Source organism: Triticum aestivum, chromosome 2D, assembly GCF_018294505.1.
Source record: "Triticum aestivum cultivar Chinese Spring chromosome 2D, IWGSC CS RefSeq v2.1, whole genome shotgun sequence".
Classification (NCBI taxonomy): Eukaryota; Viridiplantae; Streptophyta; class Magnoliopsida; order Poales; family Poaceae; genus Triticum; species Triticum aestivum.
The window spans coordinates 14,971,621-14,990,058 of NC_057799.1; the positions used below are offsets into that span (position 1 = coordinate 14,971,621).

At 43.4% G+C, this 18,438-nt stretch overlaps 3 protein-coding genes across 5 annotated transcripts; 1 reads left to right on the forward strand and 2 right to left on the reverse strand.

Annotated features, from left to right (window-relative positions):
- The first annotated feature begins 1,876 nt into the window (after window positions 1–1,876).
- Window positions 1,877–7,677, forward strand: LOC123051141 (uncharacterized). Its single transcript, XM_044473939.1, has 5 exons — window positions 1,877–2,221; window positions 2,444–2,619; window positions 6,475–6,658; window positions 7,213–7,319; window positions 7,425–7,677. The coding sequence occupies exons 1-5, from the start codon at window positions 2,150–2,152 to the stop codon at window positions 7,504–7,506; spliced, it is 621 nt and encodes a 206-aa protein (XP_044329874.1). The 5' UTR covers window positions 1,877–2,149; the 3' UTR covers window positions 7,507–7,677.
- Window positions 7,678–10,262: 2,585 nt separating this feature from the next.
- On the reverse strand, window positions 10,263–12,994 carry LOC123051142 (L-type lectin-domain containing receptor kinase IX.1). The gene is made up of 2 exons (XM_044473940.1): window positions 11,525–12,994; window positions 10,263–11,412 (listed from the first exon to the last, which is right to left on the reverse strand). Exons 1-2 carry the CDS (start codon window positions 12,907–12,909, stop codon window positions 10,821–10,823), a joined length of 1,977 nt encoding a protein of 658 aa, XP_044329875.1. The 5' UTR covers window positions 12,910–12,994; the 3' UTR covers window positions 10,263–10,820.
- Window positions 12,995–13,119: 125 nt separating this feature from the next.
- On the reverse strand, window positions 13,120–18,335 carry LOC123051144 (phosphoglycerate mutase-like protein 1). Of its 3 annotated transcripts, XM_044473946.1 has the most exons (11): window positions 18,107–18,208; window positions 17,775–17,954; window positions 17,441–17,502; window positions 17,205–17,312; window positions 16,048–16,127; window positions 15,790–15,952; window positions 15,339–15,413; window positions 15,159–15,247; window positions 13,836–13,955; window positions 13,583–13,627; window positions 13,120–13,491 (listed from the first exon to the last, which is right to left on the reverse strand). In XM_044473946.1, exons 3-11 carry the CDS (start codon window positions 17,498–17,500, stop codon window positions 13,377–13,379), a joined length of 855 nt encoding a protein of 284 aa, XP_044329881.1. In that variant the 5' UTR covers window positions 17,501–17,502; window positions 17,775–17,954; window positions 18,107–18,208; the 3' UTR covers window positions 13,120–13,376. The 3 variants fall into 3 exon arrangements, with proteins under 3 accessions (XP_044329881.1, XP_044329880.1, XP_044329882.1); XM_044473945.1 differs by lacking the exon at window positions 17,775–17,954 and having other exon boundaries at window positions 18,107–18,237; XM_044473947.1 differs by lacking the exons at window positions 17,205–17,312; window positions 17,441–17,502; window positions 17,775–17,954 and having other exon boundaries at window positions 18,107–18,335.
- Window positions 18,336–18,438: the final 103 nt, after the last annotated feature.

The following is an 18,438-nucleotide window of genomic DNA, read 5'->3' on the forward strand; positions in this document are numbered from 1 at the left end:
AGGGTGGATTTTATTGGCTCAAAGAGGAGCATCAAGAGAATACAAACCCAAAGAGCACACACCCGGCCTCTGCATAGCTACGATGCACACAGCCAACACCAACACACGCACACACAAAAACACGCCAGATAGCAAAGTCATATATATAAGACCAAAGCTATGTGCAGGCGAGTAAAAGAAAAACCCGAAGCGACCAGATCCGCGATCGGCAAACTATATCAACGACCATATCCGCACCAACCATCTCATGACATCACACAGACGACGAGGTTCTTCAACAGTAACGCCTTCAAGGAGGGAGCGAAGTGTTGCCGTCACCGGATCCAATCACCAAGGCCTGAATCTAGGTTTTCATCCTGAAGAATCAGTGCAAGCATATCCGAGCAATGCCTTCAACAAGGTAATGACGTAAAAAAAACATCGCCATTGCCGGGTATAACCAGCTCAGGTCAACCTAGGCTATCACCCCGGATCTCGCGACCGGGTGCTCATAGCACCACCTTCGAAGTCACTCAAGTGTTTTCGCCACCACTTTTCCGTAATCCCAGCAGCTACATACGATGCGACCGCCGCCACTGCACAACCATTCCTCTGCGTCAAGCCAACGTTTATAGTTTGCATCTCACCATCGAAGTCAACCATTGGACATAGATAGATGAACCCTCCTGAAGATCCCTCGGTGACCACCGTCACCATGGAGCCGCAAGAGGTCACTGCAACACAGTCTGCAGTCACCCCACTCGACCGATCGAATCTGGATCACCACCACCAAGCCGTCCAGTTCTGAATTGAGCAACCACACCGGGTCGGTCATGAACAGACCACGATCCAGAGTCGCCGGAGCCCGCGACCTCGTTGCCTCCACGCCTTGTAGCAAGCCGGAGCCAAGCCACAAGAAGAGACAAGCCGGCGTCGCACGAAGGCGCCCATCCAGCAGAGGGCAGTTTTGCCGTCGCGGGAGAGCTGTGCCGCCCGACCATCAAGTCGCCGTCGCAGGACGCCCATGCAGCAAGTGGAGCTGCATCGTTGCCCTATGCAGCCATGAACCGAGGAGCTTTCCCCATGCAGCCGCCGCCACACGCAGATCCAGAGCGCCGAGGAGCCGCCCGCCGCCAGAGAGAAATCCCACCGCCACCGGCACCGCGCGGGCCTTGCCCGGCGGCACACGCCGACGGCAGCGGGGGAGAAGGGAGGTGGTGGGGAGCCGAGGCGTGCTAGGGTTGGGGCGCCCTGGTGCCGCTCGGGAGCGGCACGGGAGCGAGATCCGTTTCGTTCGACGGAATAAAATGCTAGAAACTTAATAGGGAAAAATGGCACGCCGCAGTAGTTTTTTTAAAATGACATGTACTTTTATTCAAACTTGAGAAACATTACATGTACTATGCTTTGAACTAAAACCACGACAATAATTATGGAACGGAGGGGGTAATTCTCATCACTTAGAACTTTAAATAAATTTCTTGGCACATCTTCTCATGGTATTACTCTTTGCAACAAAAAATACTGCCAAGACTTGAGTGAAGAGAGAGCAATTAGATAAGAGCAGCAATATCACTGCTCGTAAACCTGCACAAACTTGATTAACTGGGAATTCGACGCACTTTGAGAATTCCTATTTTTCCCAAACGAGTGTAGAATAGGGAATGAATTCCTATTTTTCCCAGAAAAATAGGGAATTAGAAAAATAGGAATTCATTCCTCGCATTTTTTAAAGGGGATTAGCTCGCATTTTTTCAAAACAGAACCCCGCAATGTTAGCTCTCATTGAACACGAACCCACACAGCCCAACAGAAAAGAACATGAACGAGCCCAGCCCAATAGGAATGTAAATTAGGCCCATCCCGCAACCAGATGACAGTCATCGTCGAGTCCAAATCAGGGGGAGGAAGAACCCTAGCTACCCCGCCCCCACCTCGTCGCATCCCCTCTCTCCCCCACTATCTTCGCCGTCGCCGCCACCTCCCCCTCCGGCCTCCGTCCGCGAGGCAGCCCCCCTCCCTCCCCCCTCCGCGCTCCAGTATTTCTTGCCGGGAGCAGCGACGGTAGCCGCCGCCCCAATCGAGCGGGAGAGAGGGGATCAGGACAGCGGGCGGGGGAGGAAGAGCGAGGTCCTCGAGCGGAGCACTGCAGAGGGCGAGGAGGAGCAGGATGGTTTCGCTGTCGACGTGGTTCCGCTACGCCGCCCACAAGTTCGAGTACTCCATCTCCCTCTCCTGGAAGGTACCCCCTTTCCCACCTACCTCCCCCCTCCCGATCCGCGCATGCCATACAATCCCTCGAGTTCGTTCAGAGCCAATTCATCCAATCCAATACCCAAATCCCGTGCAAGAAGGACCTCACTCAAAATCATATGTATCTTGTCTTGCTCACTCTGGCCGAATCATGTACTAGATGTATTCTTCTCTTGGGTTTACATTGTGATTTCTGTTCATTTCAATGCAGAAGTACACCGTCGGGCAGATCAACAGCACTGAGATGACTGACGCCATATGGAAGAGCTTCTTCCAGGGCAAGCTCACCTTCCCGCAGTGGATCAAAGGGGGCGAAGCCATGGCCCCTGTCGTGGCTCCGACCGGAGGAACCGTCCTCGTCAGAAAGCTCGCCACTTTGTCCCCAAAGTAATCTCCTTTTTGCCAATCTATAACATGCCATTGTGTAGGAGCAGCACTCTCTGTTTTGCTTTAAGATTTATATTTCTGTTCAATGCACTTCTGTAAGCTAGTTCTACGTAAATGGTTCAAACGAACATAGATCAAAATCTCAATGTTTGAAAAAGCGGAAAGTGTAAGCGAAGCGGAAGGCCTGCCCTTAAGTGTTCTTTTTTTAAAAAAATTGCCAGAATTTGACTGTTTTAAATGATATGCACAGGAAAATAGAAAATATAGCACATAGGTAAGTGAAATATTCCCTCCGTTCACAAATATAAGATGTTTTCGATATTTCAATATGTACTACATATGGACTGAAATGAGTGAACAAACACACTAAAATGTGCCTATATACATCTGATTCACAAAAAAGTTAGAACATCTTATATTTGTGAGCAGAGGGAGTAGCACCTAAAATGCAGTTCACACCATAGCAAATACACATCAGGTTCACACAACAAGCAAAATAACAACTAAAATGCACTTCAGTTCAAATTGAGGTGCAGTTCACACCATAGCAAATACACATCAGGTTCACACAACAAGCAAAATAACAACTAAAATGCACTTCAGTTCAAATTGACATAGCCTAATAGAGATCATGTAGCCAGAATTTGGCCAGAATCTGAAGGGGATAGTTTGCTGAACAGACCCTAATAACAAGATAAATGGCATATTGCCATTATTGCGCAATCAGCCAAGCTGAAGTAGTTCAAAAACAGCCAATTTTTTAAAAGTTTAATCTACTGTTTAGGGCCAAAGTGAAGTATTTTTCCATCGCTCAGCGCTTAAGCGTCCCTTAAAAACACTTTCTTGAACACTGCAAAATCTAGGTATTATCAGTGTTTGGCAATGTTTTCATGGCGTCCGTATATCGTCGCTATATCGACGATATAGCGGTATGGCGCGGTCGTAGCCTGGGCCGTCCAGGCCCGCGATAGGTTTGGCCTGTGGCGTCCGCCATAGGCCCGTGGCGTCCGTAGGTCGTCCACATGACGCGTTTTCATCGCCATACCAGAAATCGAACGCCTTCGACTCGGTGAGCTCGTGCGCGCGGGAATAGCAGCCAGCGGCAGGAGAAATTGGCGCGCGCGCGGGAAGCATCAGGCAGCGGCGGGAAGGAAAGAGCTCTCCAGAGGTAGAGAGAGGGAGAGGGAGAGAGAGAGAGGGAGGCCATGGGAGATTGAGATCGTACCTGGAGTCCTCGACCTCGTCCTCTCCGGCGAACGGCCAACGGCAGCCAGCTCCAGCTCCGCCTCCAGCCTCCGCACCACCTCCCCACCACCCCTGCGGCCCCTTTCCCTACCTCCCGCCAGCCCCCTCTTCCCTCCTCCCGCCACCCCCTGTCGCTCTCCTTCCGCCAGCCCCTTTCCCCTCCAGATCCAGCTGCAGGGAAGCGCCTTTGCTCCAATCGAGCACAGCTGCTCATCTCCTATGTGCATCAGGTGACCATCATGGTATTTCCCTGGCTCCCCCCTCGCCCTCTCCTTCTCCTTGCTCTTCCTCCCCATGCTAGTGCTCTGTTTCTTCTGTATCTGTCCTCTCTGTGCTAATTTCTGAATATATGTACATGTACTGCCTGTTGCGCTGCTGCTATATGTAGTGTTCAGTCATGTACAACTCACTTGGGCAACTCATTTGGTACAACATATTACAGCAAGATTATGAAGTTGTGATTTAATTTGCTATCATTCGCCATAAGGTTGTGTCTATGATGTCGCCACGCCATACGCCATAAGCGTTATAATGTTATGAAGGGGGTCAGTCGCCATAAAATGCGTTACGCCATGAAAACATTGGTGTTTGGATGCTTGATCTTTTCTTTTTTTACCTTTTAGCCTTGTCAAATCCTTTATTCTGCACTGTATGGTAAGAAGTGTATGCTGCCCGGAATCAAAATTAAGACTTTCCTGGTAATGGCATTCAACCTCTATCTAAAGAGTTAACTTACATTACTACATATAATTTGCTACTGGCTGTTCCTCAAACAAATCAAGAACTATCCCAGAGGAACAATTTTAGCTTGAGAAATAATTTACTAGAGTTAGCGAAGATACTCATATCTTAACAAACTACTAGCAAAAATACAAGCATGTGCAGAGAACATTTTGCCGATATATAAACCATGTTTTCAATAATAAAATGCCACCAGGTGTGGAACTCCCCTCTGAATTTTGTTTTTGCAGCTATATGACTATAGTAATAGTAAAAGAATAATATGGCAGCAATAACATTTCACAACAATGCATCATATGGGGAGAAAAATCAGCAATCATGACGTCATGAGTATTTGCTATTTCTCATATAGTGAAAAATGGGATCGCTAATGGTAATTGATATGTTGTTATTACGAGATTAAATGTGCAGTTGAGATATATTTTTAGCTATTCAACTTAATTTTTGAGCTGTTAGATTAGATTGGATGGCTGAGATGATGTGCATGAATCCCTAACACCCTAAAGTAGTGATCTAAATGCTCTACATTTCTTTACAGAGGGAGTACCTTTTATGTTGGTACAGATATTGCAGATTTACAAAATGATAAAGTGGTACTTACTGTGGTACTAATTATTTTTTCTATGTAGAAACCTCTTTAAAGGAAGGTCCAGACAAGATAAAAATAATAATCATGTGAATTAACTTATCTGAGCATAACTCTAACTAGGCTGAAATTTATCTGCGAAAATCACTTTTTTCTTTCATGTTACCTCCGTCCCATATTAGTTGTCTTAAATTTGTCTAGATATGGCTGAGGGAATATTTATAGAGGTGGCTGCCTGTGGTAAATTTTCTATAAATGAACCAGTGTTCACAAATACTCCCTCCGTCCGGAATTACTCGTCACGGAAATGGATAAAAATAGATGTATCTAGAACTAAATAACGTATAGATACATCCATTTCTTCGACAAGTAATTTCGGACGGAGAGTAGTTAATAGTAGTGTATTTTCTTGTTTGCCTTGCTGTTGGCTGCAGCAATACATGTGGTGAATTTATTCAGTACGTGAACTTTGAATCAGGCTGGTGCTGTACACAGCTCGTTCATTGGCGACAAAAAGGACTCGAATCAGGAATGGATATGATATAGGCTTAGCCTTGGACCATATATGTACAGAATTTGGCTCCATTTCTGTGCAGTCCTAATATTTATTAACCTGTAAAATATCTGAATGATCGATAGAATAGTTTAACTGCAAGATATACTTGGGTCCTGTACAGAACTGATAACTGGTCTGCCTACTTAACTGATCTCATAAAAATGTTCCATGCTAGTAATAGTAACAGCAATTCTTATCAATCTTGTAACTCTGGTGTTTTAAAGGGGTACAGCATTAACTTTTTGGGAATTGCCACTTGAAGGTTTTTACCATCAATATTCATCAGCCGTTTTTTCTGATGTGATACCTTCACTTTCCTTGTTATTCAGATGTATCATAATTCTCTGATCTTCCATTTTTATGATTATTGCGTTTAGATTCACTATGAGCAGATAATTTTGGATACTATCTTTTGTTATTGATCTTGTCTTCTGTTCGGTTAGAAAATGTGATAGTTTTCTAATTGTATTAAGCTAATTACCATGCAAATTTGTGTCATGATGTGACATGTGTTGATCTGAGTAGCTGACTGAAACCTGATCTTTAAATCAACGGATTGATCTCAAGAGTAGCACTATCGTGTATTTGTGTCAAGTTTGGCATCTTCTATTGCTTAAACCCTTGCCTTAATACAAAGAATGAAAGAGAATATATATTGGGTCGGTATTGAGCCTTTAATAATGTCTTGATATATTGGTGTTATTTATGCATTAAATTGTGTCAACAGAGAACTCTTTGTTGGGGACATCGTCTTGTTGAAGGACCCAGAGAAATCCGATGATTTAATTGTCCGACGACTGGCTGCAGTGCAAGGCTATGAGATGGTCTCTACTGATGAGAAGGATGAGCCCTTTGTACTTGACAAGGACGAATGCTGGGTCATGGCAGATAACCAAGAACTAAAGGCAAAGGTACAGTACATCAATCCGAATTATAAGATGTTCTAACTTTTTTCTGAATCGGATGTATATAGACGCGTTTTAGTGTGTTTGTTCACTCATTTCAGTCCGTATGTAGTTCATATTGAAATATCCAAAACATCGTATAATTCAGATTGGAGGTAGTGGTAAATAATTATATTCGATTGTTTCAACCAGAATATATTTATATTTTAGTGGCGTAAGCATGCGATAAGTGGACATCCTCATTGTAGATACATAAAGCATAGAGCATGACTGAGTGAATGAGTATATAAGTGGACATCCTCATTGTAGATGCATAAAGCATAAAGCATAGAGCGTAGCCAATCGCTAAAGGAACAGTGTGGTACATCAATCAGTAATAGTAAATAATTATGTTGGCTTGCTTCGACAAGGTTGTATTTATATTTTAGTTATGGAAACGTGAGATAGGGAGAGACATCCTCATCGTAGATACAGTGTGTTCATAATGACCGAGTGAATGAGTAATATTGGATTTCAGCAGAGTCTTCTCATAATTGTTTGTTATTTTATTTTGGTGACAGGAAGCTAGGGACAGCCGCCTATTTGGGCCGGTCCCTATGACTGATATTGTTGGCAGAGTTATATACTCTTTAAGAACTGCTGTTGATCATGGCCCAGTGGACAACAGGTAGGAGGACCCCTACTCCCTTTGTTTAATTCAGCGCCAAATCAAGTCATATACCTGTACTTTAGACATGAGCTGAAATGTTTGTTCCTACTTTGTTTGCCACAGCCGTGTAGCCATGTTCCAGGATTCGCCGGTTTTGGCGGTAGAGCTCGACGTGGAAGAGATGGTGAAGAACAATAAAATGTAGATAATGACATCCTGTGGTGTATCATTTCCCTTGCGCGGATTTTTTAAAATTTGTCGCTTCAAGTAGAAACTGCACGTGGATGATTGTTATTCGATGTTCGCTTGTGATGTGGTGAAGTCAATAATATCTCATCATAAGAAATAAGCACACATGTTTGCTGAATTCTGATCATCCCTGGGTCTGGGTTATTATTACTCCATCTTTGTTTGCACTATTCGATGTGTGTGTGCTTATGTTGCTATTGATGTTTATCACAGTTTTACGTGACATCTTAGGATTAAGTTAGATATGTTTGTACAAATTGTACCAGTCTCATCACAGGCCTGAGGTCACTTTTTAAAAGAAAACAACTATAAACCCAGGGATCCAGATCTTCATAACTACTCCGTGCCATCATCACACTCCAAACACGCAAGATGATTGAAGTTCTTCTATACCTAATAATAAGGGTGTTATTGCATGGTACATTATAAAAATTGTCCCCAAAGTTGCAAAATATTACCATAAGTTTTTTTTTTAGAAAAATTATCACATATCAAAGTCATAAAAAATGTTTCACATAGGTGAATCCCCAGCCTGGGACGGCCCATGCAGTAGGACCTCTATACTGAGCTGGGAGAAGACGCTGCGTGCCCATGTCAGGGCGGCCTGTTTTCTAAATTTCGATTTTTTAATTTTTATTTTTATTTTCCGAAAATTAAAATAAAATGTTTGTGCATTCAAAAAATGTTTGTGATTTTGTAAAAAACTGTTTTCTTATTCAAAAAATGTTTGAAATTTTGAAAAAAAATGTTTGGGAAAAATGTTCATGATTTAAAAAAAATGTGTATTAAAAAATATTAATGAAATTAACAAATTTTGCCAATTCAAAATAAATTATGAATAAAAAATATCCTAAAAATTCAAAAATGTTTGTGACTTACAAAATAGTTTATTCATTCATAAAATGTACGCTGATTCAAAAATGATCATGCATTTCAAAAAATGTTCGTAAATTTCAAAAAAAATTCAACTATAATTCCAAAAAGAATGTTTGTAATTCTAGAAATGTTCGCTGATTCAAGAAAATTGTTTCAACAAATGTAAAAAATTATATAAAAAGTTTGAAAATAGTATAAAATGTTCACGAATTCAAAAAATGTTCTTGATGTTAGAAAATATTTGAAAATTTGTAAAAGTGTTCATGAATTTGAAAAAAGTTCACAATTTCAAATATGTGCACAAGTTTTAAAAAATGTTCATGAAATTTCAAAAATTGTTCATGATTCCATGAAAAGAGTTATATTGTATCTCGGTGATGCAGCAAAGTGTGGTCATGGCCATTGAAGATTATGAAATTTTTTTTCCTGTTGCAACGCAAGGGCCTTTGGCTAGTAACTACAAAACGATAAAGTTGTAGAGCAAAATACCAGACCGAACAAAGAATCTCGGAAGTGCATCAAGTTTTCGGGGGGTCGAACCTCAACGTCTCGCACACACATCCTGTGTACCAGCCGGAATAAACAACAAGCTTCATATTGGCTCTGTTCGAACATGTACGAAGACTAAACCGACCATCATCAGCCAGATCGAGGATGAATACTTCTTCCTTGGCTATGTTAATGAATACTTCTTCCGTCCCACAATATAAGACGCTTTTGCAAGTTAACATAGCTTGCAAAAAAGTCTTATATTATGGGACGGATGAAGTATAGTGTTTGAGAACTGATGATGTTTATAATATATATATCTCTTTAAGAGACACATCAACCGACACATCATTTCTGAGGGGCTGGAGTGGAAGGATGCGACGGTTAGCAGAACCACATATACATTACAATGTGGAGATTAATTACACTCCTCCGTCTCAAAATGTAAGACGCTTTTATAGGCTGCTTTTTTGCGAAGAATTAAAAAAGATACTTGACTTATCCAACGATTGTATTAAACATAATAGGTGATAAAGGATCCCCTTGAAGTAGCCCTTCCCTAGATTGAACAATTGCTTAACATCATTGTTTACTTCAATGGAGACACTACCTTCGTAAACAACGTTATCAACCCAAGCTCTCCAAATCGAAGAGAAACTCTTCACCCGCCGGGCTTGTTGTAGAAATGACCAGAACGTCTTGTCGTGGGCTTTCTCAAATTGATCTTTAAAGCCTCCATATCAAAATCAAAGAGAATCATCATTTACTCCATCCAACTTATTATTATATAATTTGTGGGTGGTTTCATGCAAACAAAATAACAAAGCCTCCATAATATACTGGCTAGGCAAAAAAAGCCGTTTGTATTGGCCATATGATATTTAAGAGCCACATCGATAACCCAGTTAGAACTCCATATAGAGTACATACAAAGCAGAATTTCATAATATACTTGAATCAGTTGTCCGTGCCATAGAATCATCTAGATGCATCGCATTCCACTAAAAGAATAAAATGATTGCAATACAACCAATGATGAAGCGGGTCAATAAATAGGACATAAGATTTATATATCAATCACCAGTATTGATATTTGATATCTGTGTGAAGATCCTCCAAATAAAAGAGAAATATATGAGGTGTTCCTTCTTTGATGTCTAACTATCAACGATGAATCGTAGAAGCAAGCCATGGTTAGAGGCAAATGAGCCATGTAAATGCAAAAAACAACATGATTGGTAGATTCATTTCTAAATGATGCTAACTCAAGGTGTAACTAAGTTTTCTTTTTTCAATTTTACAGAAATACTATGCTGATTGATTCATGCATTATACTGTATGGCTTGATATGGGGGCCGGCAGATAAAGAGGTGGCACAATATATGTACAAGCAAAGTATATTCATGTTTATAATTAAATTAGTCAACTAACGTATTGTTATTATACCTGTTGCGTATTTTCTTGTGATATTACCATTTACAGTTTCATACAAGCATATCAATATAAAAAATGGATAAAATATGTATTGGAAATCATATAAAACTAAAAAACAACACGTGTACTAGCATCGAAGAAATCTAGCCACTTCTCAAATGTGCGGGGTCATCAGTTGACGCACACATCCAACTTTCTAGTACATGATTCCTATTCCTGATACATCCCGGCCGGCTCAAGCATATCAATATAAAAAATGGGTAAAATATGTATTGAAAATCATATAAAAACTAAAAACGACACTTGCACTAGCATCAAAGAAATCTAGCCACTTCTCAAGTGTGTGGGGTCATCATTTGACGAACAAATCCAACTTTCTAGTACATGATTCCTGTCCCCGATACATCCCGGCTCAATTTGTATCCCTTGAATACATGTATGGTATTTCTTTGTGGTTTTGGACTACAAAGGCTATGGTAGGGATAGTGTCACCGGTGCCAAGGGAGTGATGTCCAGTTTTAGCTCCTCTGATCGCAGGGAATCCATGGCGTGCGTGATGGACGGCCGGCTGCTCGGGTCCTGATGCACACACAAGAGCCCGACAAGTAGCACACGCTCCATTTGTTGTCGCTCAGTACTAGACTCGCCGCCTATCAAGCTGTCATTTGCAGCCTCAAGGATCGCATCGTCGTGGTACAAACTCCTTACCCATGACGACAACGGAGGCATACCATTGAGACTCGCCGTTGGGTCCCTTCCAGAGACCATCTCTAGTAGGACAATGCCAAAACTGTAGATGTCTGACTGCCTGTTCCGCTGGCTCGTGTTGAGGAACACAGGGTCTATATATCCCCAAGTGCCCTGCAAAAGGTCTGTGGTCTTTGACCCAGTTTCTTGGTGAACAAATCTTGTCAATCCAAAGTCACCTAACTTGGCACCACTTGAAGACCCAAGCAACACGTTGCTGGACTTGATATCACCGTGTACAATACACTGTTGGTGTTGCTCGCAATCTACATGGAGGTATTGCAGTGCAGAGCCTAGGTCGAGGATGATCTTGTACCTGTTTGTGAAAGCATGTAACCACGTGTTATGTTATGTATGTAAGAGAAAAAAACTGAGTTGAATGAAGCGAATTAAATGTTGTCTGAGCTGGAATTACAATGCATATATACCTCTTGGACCATGGTAACCAACTCTTGCCCTCGTGTAGGTGTTGATCGAGGCTACCTTGTGGCACAAGCTCATACACAAGGAAGAGACGTGTGTACCTGTCGTCCCGCCACCAACATATAAACTCAACCAGGCTCCTCTGGCCATCGCAGCACCAGCCTATCAATTCCACAAGGTTCCGGTGCCTGAGCCGACTCGCAATCTTGAGCTCGTCCTCGAACGCCTTCCTCCCCTCGCGTGATGATGTTTGCTTGAATATCTTTATCGCCACCGGTCTACTTGGACTTGCCAGTTGGCCCTCATAAACAGAGGCAGAACCTCCTTGCCCAAGCTTGTTTTCCTCTGCGAATTCGTTGGTTGCACCTGCCAACCTATGATAACCAATAGGCCCAAGGCCCCTGGCAAGAGCTCTGTAACGCCTCTTTCTCGTGAATAGCTGCCATCGACGGATGCCAACAAAGATGCACGCAATTGCAATGACTCCAATGACTGGTCCAGTTATTATCTCTACTGGCAACAGGGTCTTCGGTGCAGGAGGGCGACTCCCAGGGCTCTCCCGTGGCGGATCCAAGGTGGATTCAAATGACCAGGAAACTATTTGGTGTAGTTCGAGCGCCACGCCAGTGGCACCGGAGAAGCCGATGGCCACTAGATTAGGCAAGAACTGCCTGAGGTCAACAGTCGTGTCGACGCGGTACGTCGTGTCGCCGATCTGAAGAAGAGCTGTCAGGATTTTTGTGTCGTTACCGTAGGTGATGTTGCAAGTCATTGTGAGGCCGGACGTTAGGTTCCTGCCAGGCACGGTGGCGTTGGTGTAGGCCCGTGAGACGATGGAGTTGACATCAATGCCCATGTGGCTGCCGCTGGGGTCGAAGCCATCATTCAAGTGCGTGTCAAACTCAACGGCCACGGCTCGTTCGTCGCCAGTAGCGACTGTGCCGACGCTCTTGTTGAAGAGGCCGAGGTTCCCGCCGCCCATCTCACGCTCGAACTTGGGAATGTCGGCCGGAGGGTAATGCCCGAGGAAAAATGCCAAGCCGTCGCCGGCATTTGCATTGTTCACCTTGATTTGGAAGGTGAAGGAGGTGGTGAAGCGGGCGAGCTCGCCGGTGACGGCATCCCACAGCGGCACGGGCGCCGCGAGGAACGCCCGGCCTACGCTGTTCCCGATGCTCGGGGTCAGCTGGATCGTCTGAGACCGGGAGTCGTAGTAGGCGTCGCCCTGGAAGATGAGGTCCCGGCCGTCGTAGTCGGGATGGGAGAAGTTGGAGGTGAAAGAAATGGAGGAGGTGGCACGAGGCAGGTGTGGAGACCATATGGAGCAGCAGCAGAGGAGCATGAAGATGTGTATTACTATTTGGTAGGAAAGGCTCACGGCAGCGGCCATTTGCTGCGGCGTCTTGTTTGGAATTGGAAGCTCGGCCTATATACTCTATAGCTTGTGATCTCGACGATGAAATGGCCCCTAGCAATGTCCGTCAAACAGAGAGGGTTAATAAGCAAAATGACAACACTATTATAGGTGAGGAAAACTATGTGCCATCTATCTGTGTAGTTTCCATCAGACCAAGTCTCCGAAGCATATAGGACAAGTATATATTGCCCTCGTTCTCCAAAGAGGGGTACGTGTATAGACCATCCTTATTCCCATGAATTTTTGGGTGCGTGTTCAGACAACGAATCAGATGAGATAACAAACATACGAATCATGTAGATCATACACTCCGGAGACAGATGGTGAGTCCTATCCGCTTGTCTATTCTTCGATTTCAGGCATGCAATTTAAACTTGGCCATTGTCAGCCAGAACCATGGTTTGATAAAAGAATCAAAGACATACATCTGCTCGGTAGTCTCAATTCTTGCTAGCTTCTTCAGCCTGCTTCTTGTCTGCGACATCGCTTGGCATATCGAGCCCGGCCGGTATCTTCCCAGCGAAATTGTATCTAGAGGTATCCGATCCAAGCTTACTGCAGCGTTGCAAAACAAATCCACATTATAAAAGAAGAAGCAAAGCGTCAATCGCAACATATTCGTTGAGGCAATAAATTAAGGACTGACCTTCTGTCGACCAACACCATCGACCGGAGCTCACAGTTGGCGAAGCTGTATATAACCAAGTACTAGTTAGATTACTGAGATTGCAAGACAAAAGTTCTCTGAACAAGTAACTCTATCAGGTCATGGTATCCCAAGACAAAGAATACAAAAGAATTTTTTTTTCCTTTTTCCGGAAAGAAAAACACCATCTGGCAAATGCTGTGCTCTCTTGAGTTGATTGCTCAGTTGCAAGGGGAATGAATGCATTACTTACACCTTGCCCAGTTCCTCTGCTACGGTTGGATGACACCCTTTACCATACGTGTTCAGGGTGTGATACAAGAAACCACAATGGGTGACAATAGCTATCTCTTTCTCCTCCCTTGTCCATAACCTGCAAGCACATCCGACGAATAGTTTAATTTAATCTAGCTACCAAAAATAAAGTTACTGGTCAACCCAACGGGTCACCTAATCCGAGGTTTGTCTTTCTCGATACATGCTACACATAAATAATCTCCAGCATCTAGAACTTCCTAATTTCAAATTAAATGCAGTTCACAATCCTTCACCACCAGTTTCAATTTGTCTCTAAATCACGCAACAAGAGTTGACGGAGATAAAGTAACATATATGGTCAGCTTCTGCCTTCCAGTCCATACATGAAAGTGGGGCAAATAACTGGCTAACCAATGCTGCGGCAAATGAAATGGTTGCTTTGTTGATGTCGTTGCAGGGTTTTAGGTTCTCCAATGACCAAGACCAAAGGGCGCTCATACATGGCAAAAAAATCCTCAAAAGCTCCAAGGGTATTATTATGCATGAGGAAGATGAGCGTGACCATGCGGATCTTATTTGGCGCAGCCGCTGTCCAAACAAGCTGAAGATCTTTGCTTGGCTCTTGTTTAGAGGTCGGCTAAACACCAGGGACAGCCTCTTTCATAAGCACATTGCAGTCGCCACAGCTTGCCCACGATGTAATGCCACTTCAGAGGGCACACAACATTTGTTCATTGCTTGCCCCAAGGGTTGCGTCCATATGGCTGCGCCTAAGCATTGTGCTCCCTGCTCAGTTCCAAGATCTTTGGGCTACCTCGACGTCGGCTGACCTTTGAAACTTGCATTTGGCCAGAGATTCTTCTACCGATTCTATGGAAGATATGGGACTCTTGACCGTCTTCAGGAATAAAAATCATAGCAAGTCAACGACTGTTCGAAGTATTTGTAGTGACTTTGAACTTTGGACTCATCGGTTTAAAGAACCGAGTGATAAGATGGCCGCCCAGTCGCAACTATCCCACCTCACAGATATACGTGGCCTTGTAACTTCTCTCTAACACCAAGCCCCTTGGGTCACTTTGAGTAATATATATATATATACAGGTGGGGACCCTCCCACCGGCGGTGATTCCTCAAAAAAAAAGTGAGGCAAATAACATGATTCTTTAGGAACATGGGACTCCTGTAAAAGTGATATAGGGCGCGCAGATGAATTATCAAGGTACTTGTGTTTCATGTTCATAAAAGCAGAGCATCAGGCTCATATTTTCAAGACATTAATGAAAAGAAACTAATCAATCTTATAAAGGAAAATTACCAGTCAAACAAATTCATGCCCCTGGCAACAACAGACTCATCTGTTTCTATGACATCGGGTCCCCAAAGAACATCTTCATCATTCTTTATCTGTAAAGAGTGTGAGCACACGTATATTAAAAACACCATCAAGCACTGTGTCATGAACTGTTCTTGTGAATTAGCAACAGTAGGTACTTGCCAAGGAAAAATCAATGGCAGGAAAGAGAGTACGGTATCTTGTTATGCTGCTCCTCTTGTCAGAAGTAAGAACACTCTGCATTTTATAATCAAATACAAAATCAAATATTGAGAATATTTGTCAAACAGAGCATTGCTGATACGGGAGAAGCAGACACAAACAGAGGCTTCTGTTCCATTATGCATATAATGGAACCCGGCTCCCAGTTAGGGATGCATATGGAATAAAAAAGACACAAAGAGGCACGCAAAATTCTCAAATGTGAGTATTCGACTTAGAAGTTAAAATAAAGGTGAAATCGGCTGAAAATAGCCTATTCTCATATGGAAAAGTTATTCTAGCAACTGCGAAAATAGCCTATTCTAGTTAATATTTAACACAAACCAACATAAATGAGGCACTAAATGACGAGAGATTTTTATTTATTTTGTAACAAATGATAGGGAAATACCAACTTCTCCCTGCAGGCCTCAACTGCAAGAAACGGTGGGCAGTTCAAACTTGAAATCGGCTGACGTCCACTGTTTTCTGCACCTTCTACCATTAAAGGGGGTGCACTTACTCCATCAGTATAGTTCCCACCACCAAAGACCCCCACTGCAGTTTGCATAGTCCTGTGAGATTGGTTCAAGTGAACATAAAAAGCTTAGAAGAAGATCCAGAACACTGAAAATGTACAAGAAGGCCAGAAGGTCAAGGAAAACTATACCTCATTAGAGGGGAAACAATAACCAACTCAATCTTTTTTGCTAGTCCAGATTTCGTCACATGCTCTCGCAGGCAATCAACCTACAAATGCATTTTAATCAACATCCATGGAACTTGAAAATGCCACATGAAAAAAAAAAGTTGAGTGGTATTTCGATCGACATTATACGTCAGGGCCAGAAAAGAACTCAACTAATTACACAACTGCAGACAAAAGACTTTCAAATGAACATGCCTAAAAAATTGGCTCGCAGCCTTAACGGAATCAGCTGAAGGCATCGCAATGTCATCCAAAACAAGGTGGTGTCATTGTGTTCTGATACAACTAGGGTTAGGGCTGATATCTCTAGTCAGAGGTTGATGCTAACACAAGGGACTTAATTTTTCTAAGGCGGCAATAAGAACCATGTGAACTACTAACAACCTAAGGTTTTGCATATGAAACAGCTGCTACGCTGTGAGGATTTCATTAGTAAGGAGAAAGTATTCTCTAGGATTTCAGCCATGAAAGCTTGACAGAATAACCATAGACAAAAGTATTGGACATTTCCATAATACTGCTAACTGCCACACATGCATTTGACAGAAGATGCCATCATCCAAATAAAGGTTGAACATCATCAATGTTACTATGTGAGGTGAATGAATTGAGTATCCAACACTTGAATTACAGAAATGAACTTGTATCACTAAAGCATCATGACATGATGCCAAATTTACAAATTTCGATATAAACAATCTTAATGTTTAATAATATTGTACTCCCTCCGTCCGGAAATACTTGTCGGAGAAATGGATGTATCTAGACGTATTTTAGTTCTAGATACATTCATTTTTATGCATTTCTGCGACAAGTATTTCCGGACGGAGGCCATGGATGGCCTGATATCATGAGCACAACACATGATAGTGAGATACAGGCTACTATCCAATCCTGTGGCGCTGAAACACAAAGGCAAAATGAATGGAGAAGGGCTTTTCTAATGTGCTTCGAGAGCATTGGTGCTTCCATTTCTAGTGCTCGTGTCAACATCACAGACGCATTTTCGCCTTAAATATCTGATTAAAAGCACCACCTTAGTTGGGCATATAACCGATTATGCTAAGAGCTGTGGCTGAAACGCATGGGGATAATGTAAAGGAAACAAGAAACCTTACTTGGCTCCAGCCCAAAGGGGTAAGTTGAGCATCAAGCAGCGCAGGTGAAGTGTGGTCTATAATATCCGACTCTTCTGCCGCGTTGTGGAAACCCTGGGCATGCCTCACCTGCGCACATTGGTTACACCGAAACAGATTGAACATTGTTCACACTTCTCTTGCGGGTTTGTCACCGACAATTGATGCTACATCCTTGGGTAAAAGGTAGACTCAAACAGCAGCTCAAAGTGTGGTACCAGGTATACGGTTTTGCATCGGTGCGCGGGATACAGAGCTGCCACGGTGCTCGCCTCCATTTCTGCCCAGCATAAACGGATAATTATGTTATCATCCATCGACGAACTAGACGGGTAAAGATAACGTAATCAGACCATAGTTGTATTCTTGTTATATGCGACAAAGGAAAATCATTCCGGCTGCGACGCGGCAGATGTCTGATCCTCCGGCTTTATATATAAGCGTGTTTGGTTGGGGTGAATTGGTAGCTGGGAATGGGAGTTTTAGAGGTATGATGAGACATATAAACCATTGTTTGGCTGCTGGGCAAGGGAGTTGAGGAGGGAAACTTACCCGGTCTCCCCCCTGTTAGTTGAGGTGGGATGAAACTTGCTCTCAAATTCCCACTAGTAACTCTCGCCGCACACCAAACATGGGTGTAAGACTAAAAGCCAACCACCTCCATGCCTAATCCCCTAGCAAACTCCATTCCCTTTCTCTAATATTGCCAGAACACGCGGTCGAGATCTGGCGCTGCGCTGCGGCGGAATGGTGGAGGAGAAGGTCAAGTGCTGCCGGGAAGAGGAGGGGGTGGGAGCCCGGGGGGACGTGGGGCTACAACCAACCCTCCGCCAGAAACAGGACAGGGGATCGATCTTTCAATGGAGGGAGGGGTGCGGTCGTACCTGAGGAGGAGCTAAACGAAGTGCGGCGGCGGCGGCGGTGGTGGTGGAGCAAGCCGTCAACGGTGTCCTCTTCGGCTGCTTGATTTTTCCTTGGCAAAGCCGGAACCACGCGCACGGCCCCGTCGCCATCGTCTCTCCTCCGCTTGGATATTTTAATTAAGGATTAATAAAGAGGCATCTGATTGATTGGGTTTCTCTTTCTCCTATTCAGATGTGGATTGTCTTTGTGTTTGTCTTACTATGGAGCGACCATGTGTGTCCACCCTGTAACAGAAAATGCCGCTTTATTTGTTGAATGAACATGTGGTGGTTCCTCTAAAAGAAACCCTAAA

Bases quoted from the DNA above. Each gene is read 5' to 3' on its own strand.
- LOC123051144 (XM_044473945.1), bottom strand. From the start codon at position 17,500: ATGGAGGCGAGCACCGTGGCAGCTCTGTATCCCGCGCACCGATGCAAA. The intron at 16,128-17,204 runs GTAAGGTTTCTT...ATGCATTTGTAG, and splicing joins CCCCTTTGGGCTGGAGCCAA to GTTGATTGCCTGCGAGAGCA. The intron at 15,414-15,789 runs GTATTTCCCTAT...TATAAAATGCAG, and splicing joins AGGCCTGCAGGGAGAAGTTG to AGTGTTCTTACTTCTGACAA.
- LOC123051142 (XM_044473940.1), bottom strand. From the start codon at position 12,909: ATGGCCGCTGCCGTGAGCCTTTCCTACCAAATAGTAATACACATCTTC. The intron at 11,413-11,524 runs GTATATATGCAT...TTTCACAAACAG, and splicing joins TGGTTACCATGGTCCAAGAG to GTACAAGATCATCCTCGACC.
- LOC123051141 (XM_044473939.1), top strand. From the start codon at position 2,150: ATGGTTTCGCTGTCGACGTGGTTCCGCTACGCCGCCCACAAGTTCGAG. The intron at 2,222-2,443 runs GTACCCCCTTTC...ATTTCAATGCAG, and splicing joins CCATCTCCCTCTCCTGGAAG to AAGTACACCGTCGGGCAGAT. The intron at 7,320-7,424 runs GTAGGAGGACCC...TGTTTGCCACAG, and splicing joins CATGGCCCAGTGGACAACAG to CCGTGTAGCCATGTTCCAGG.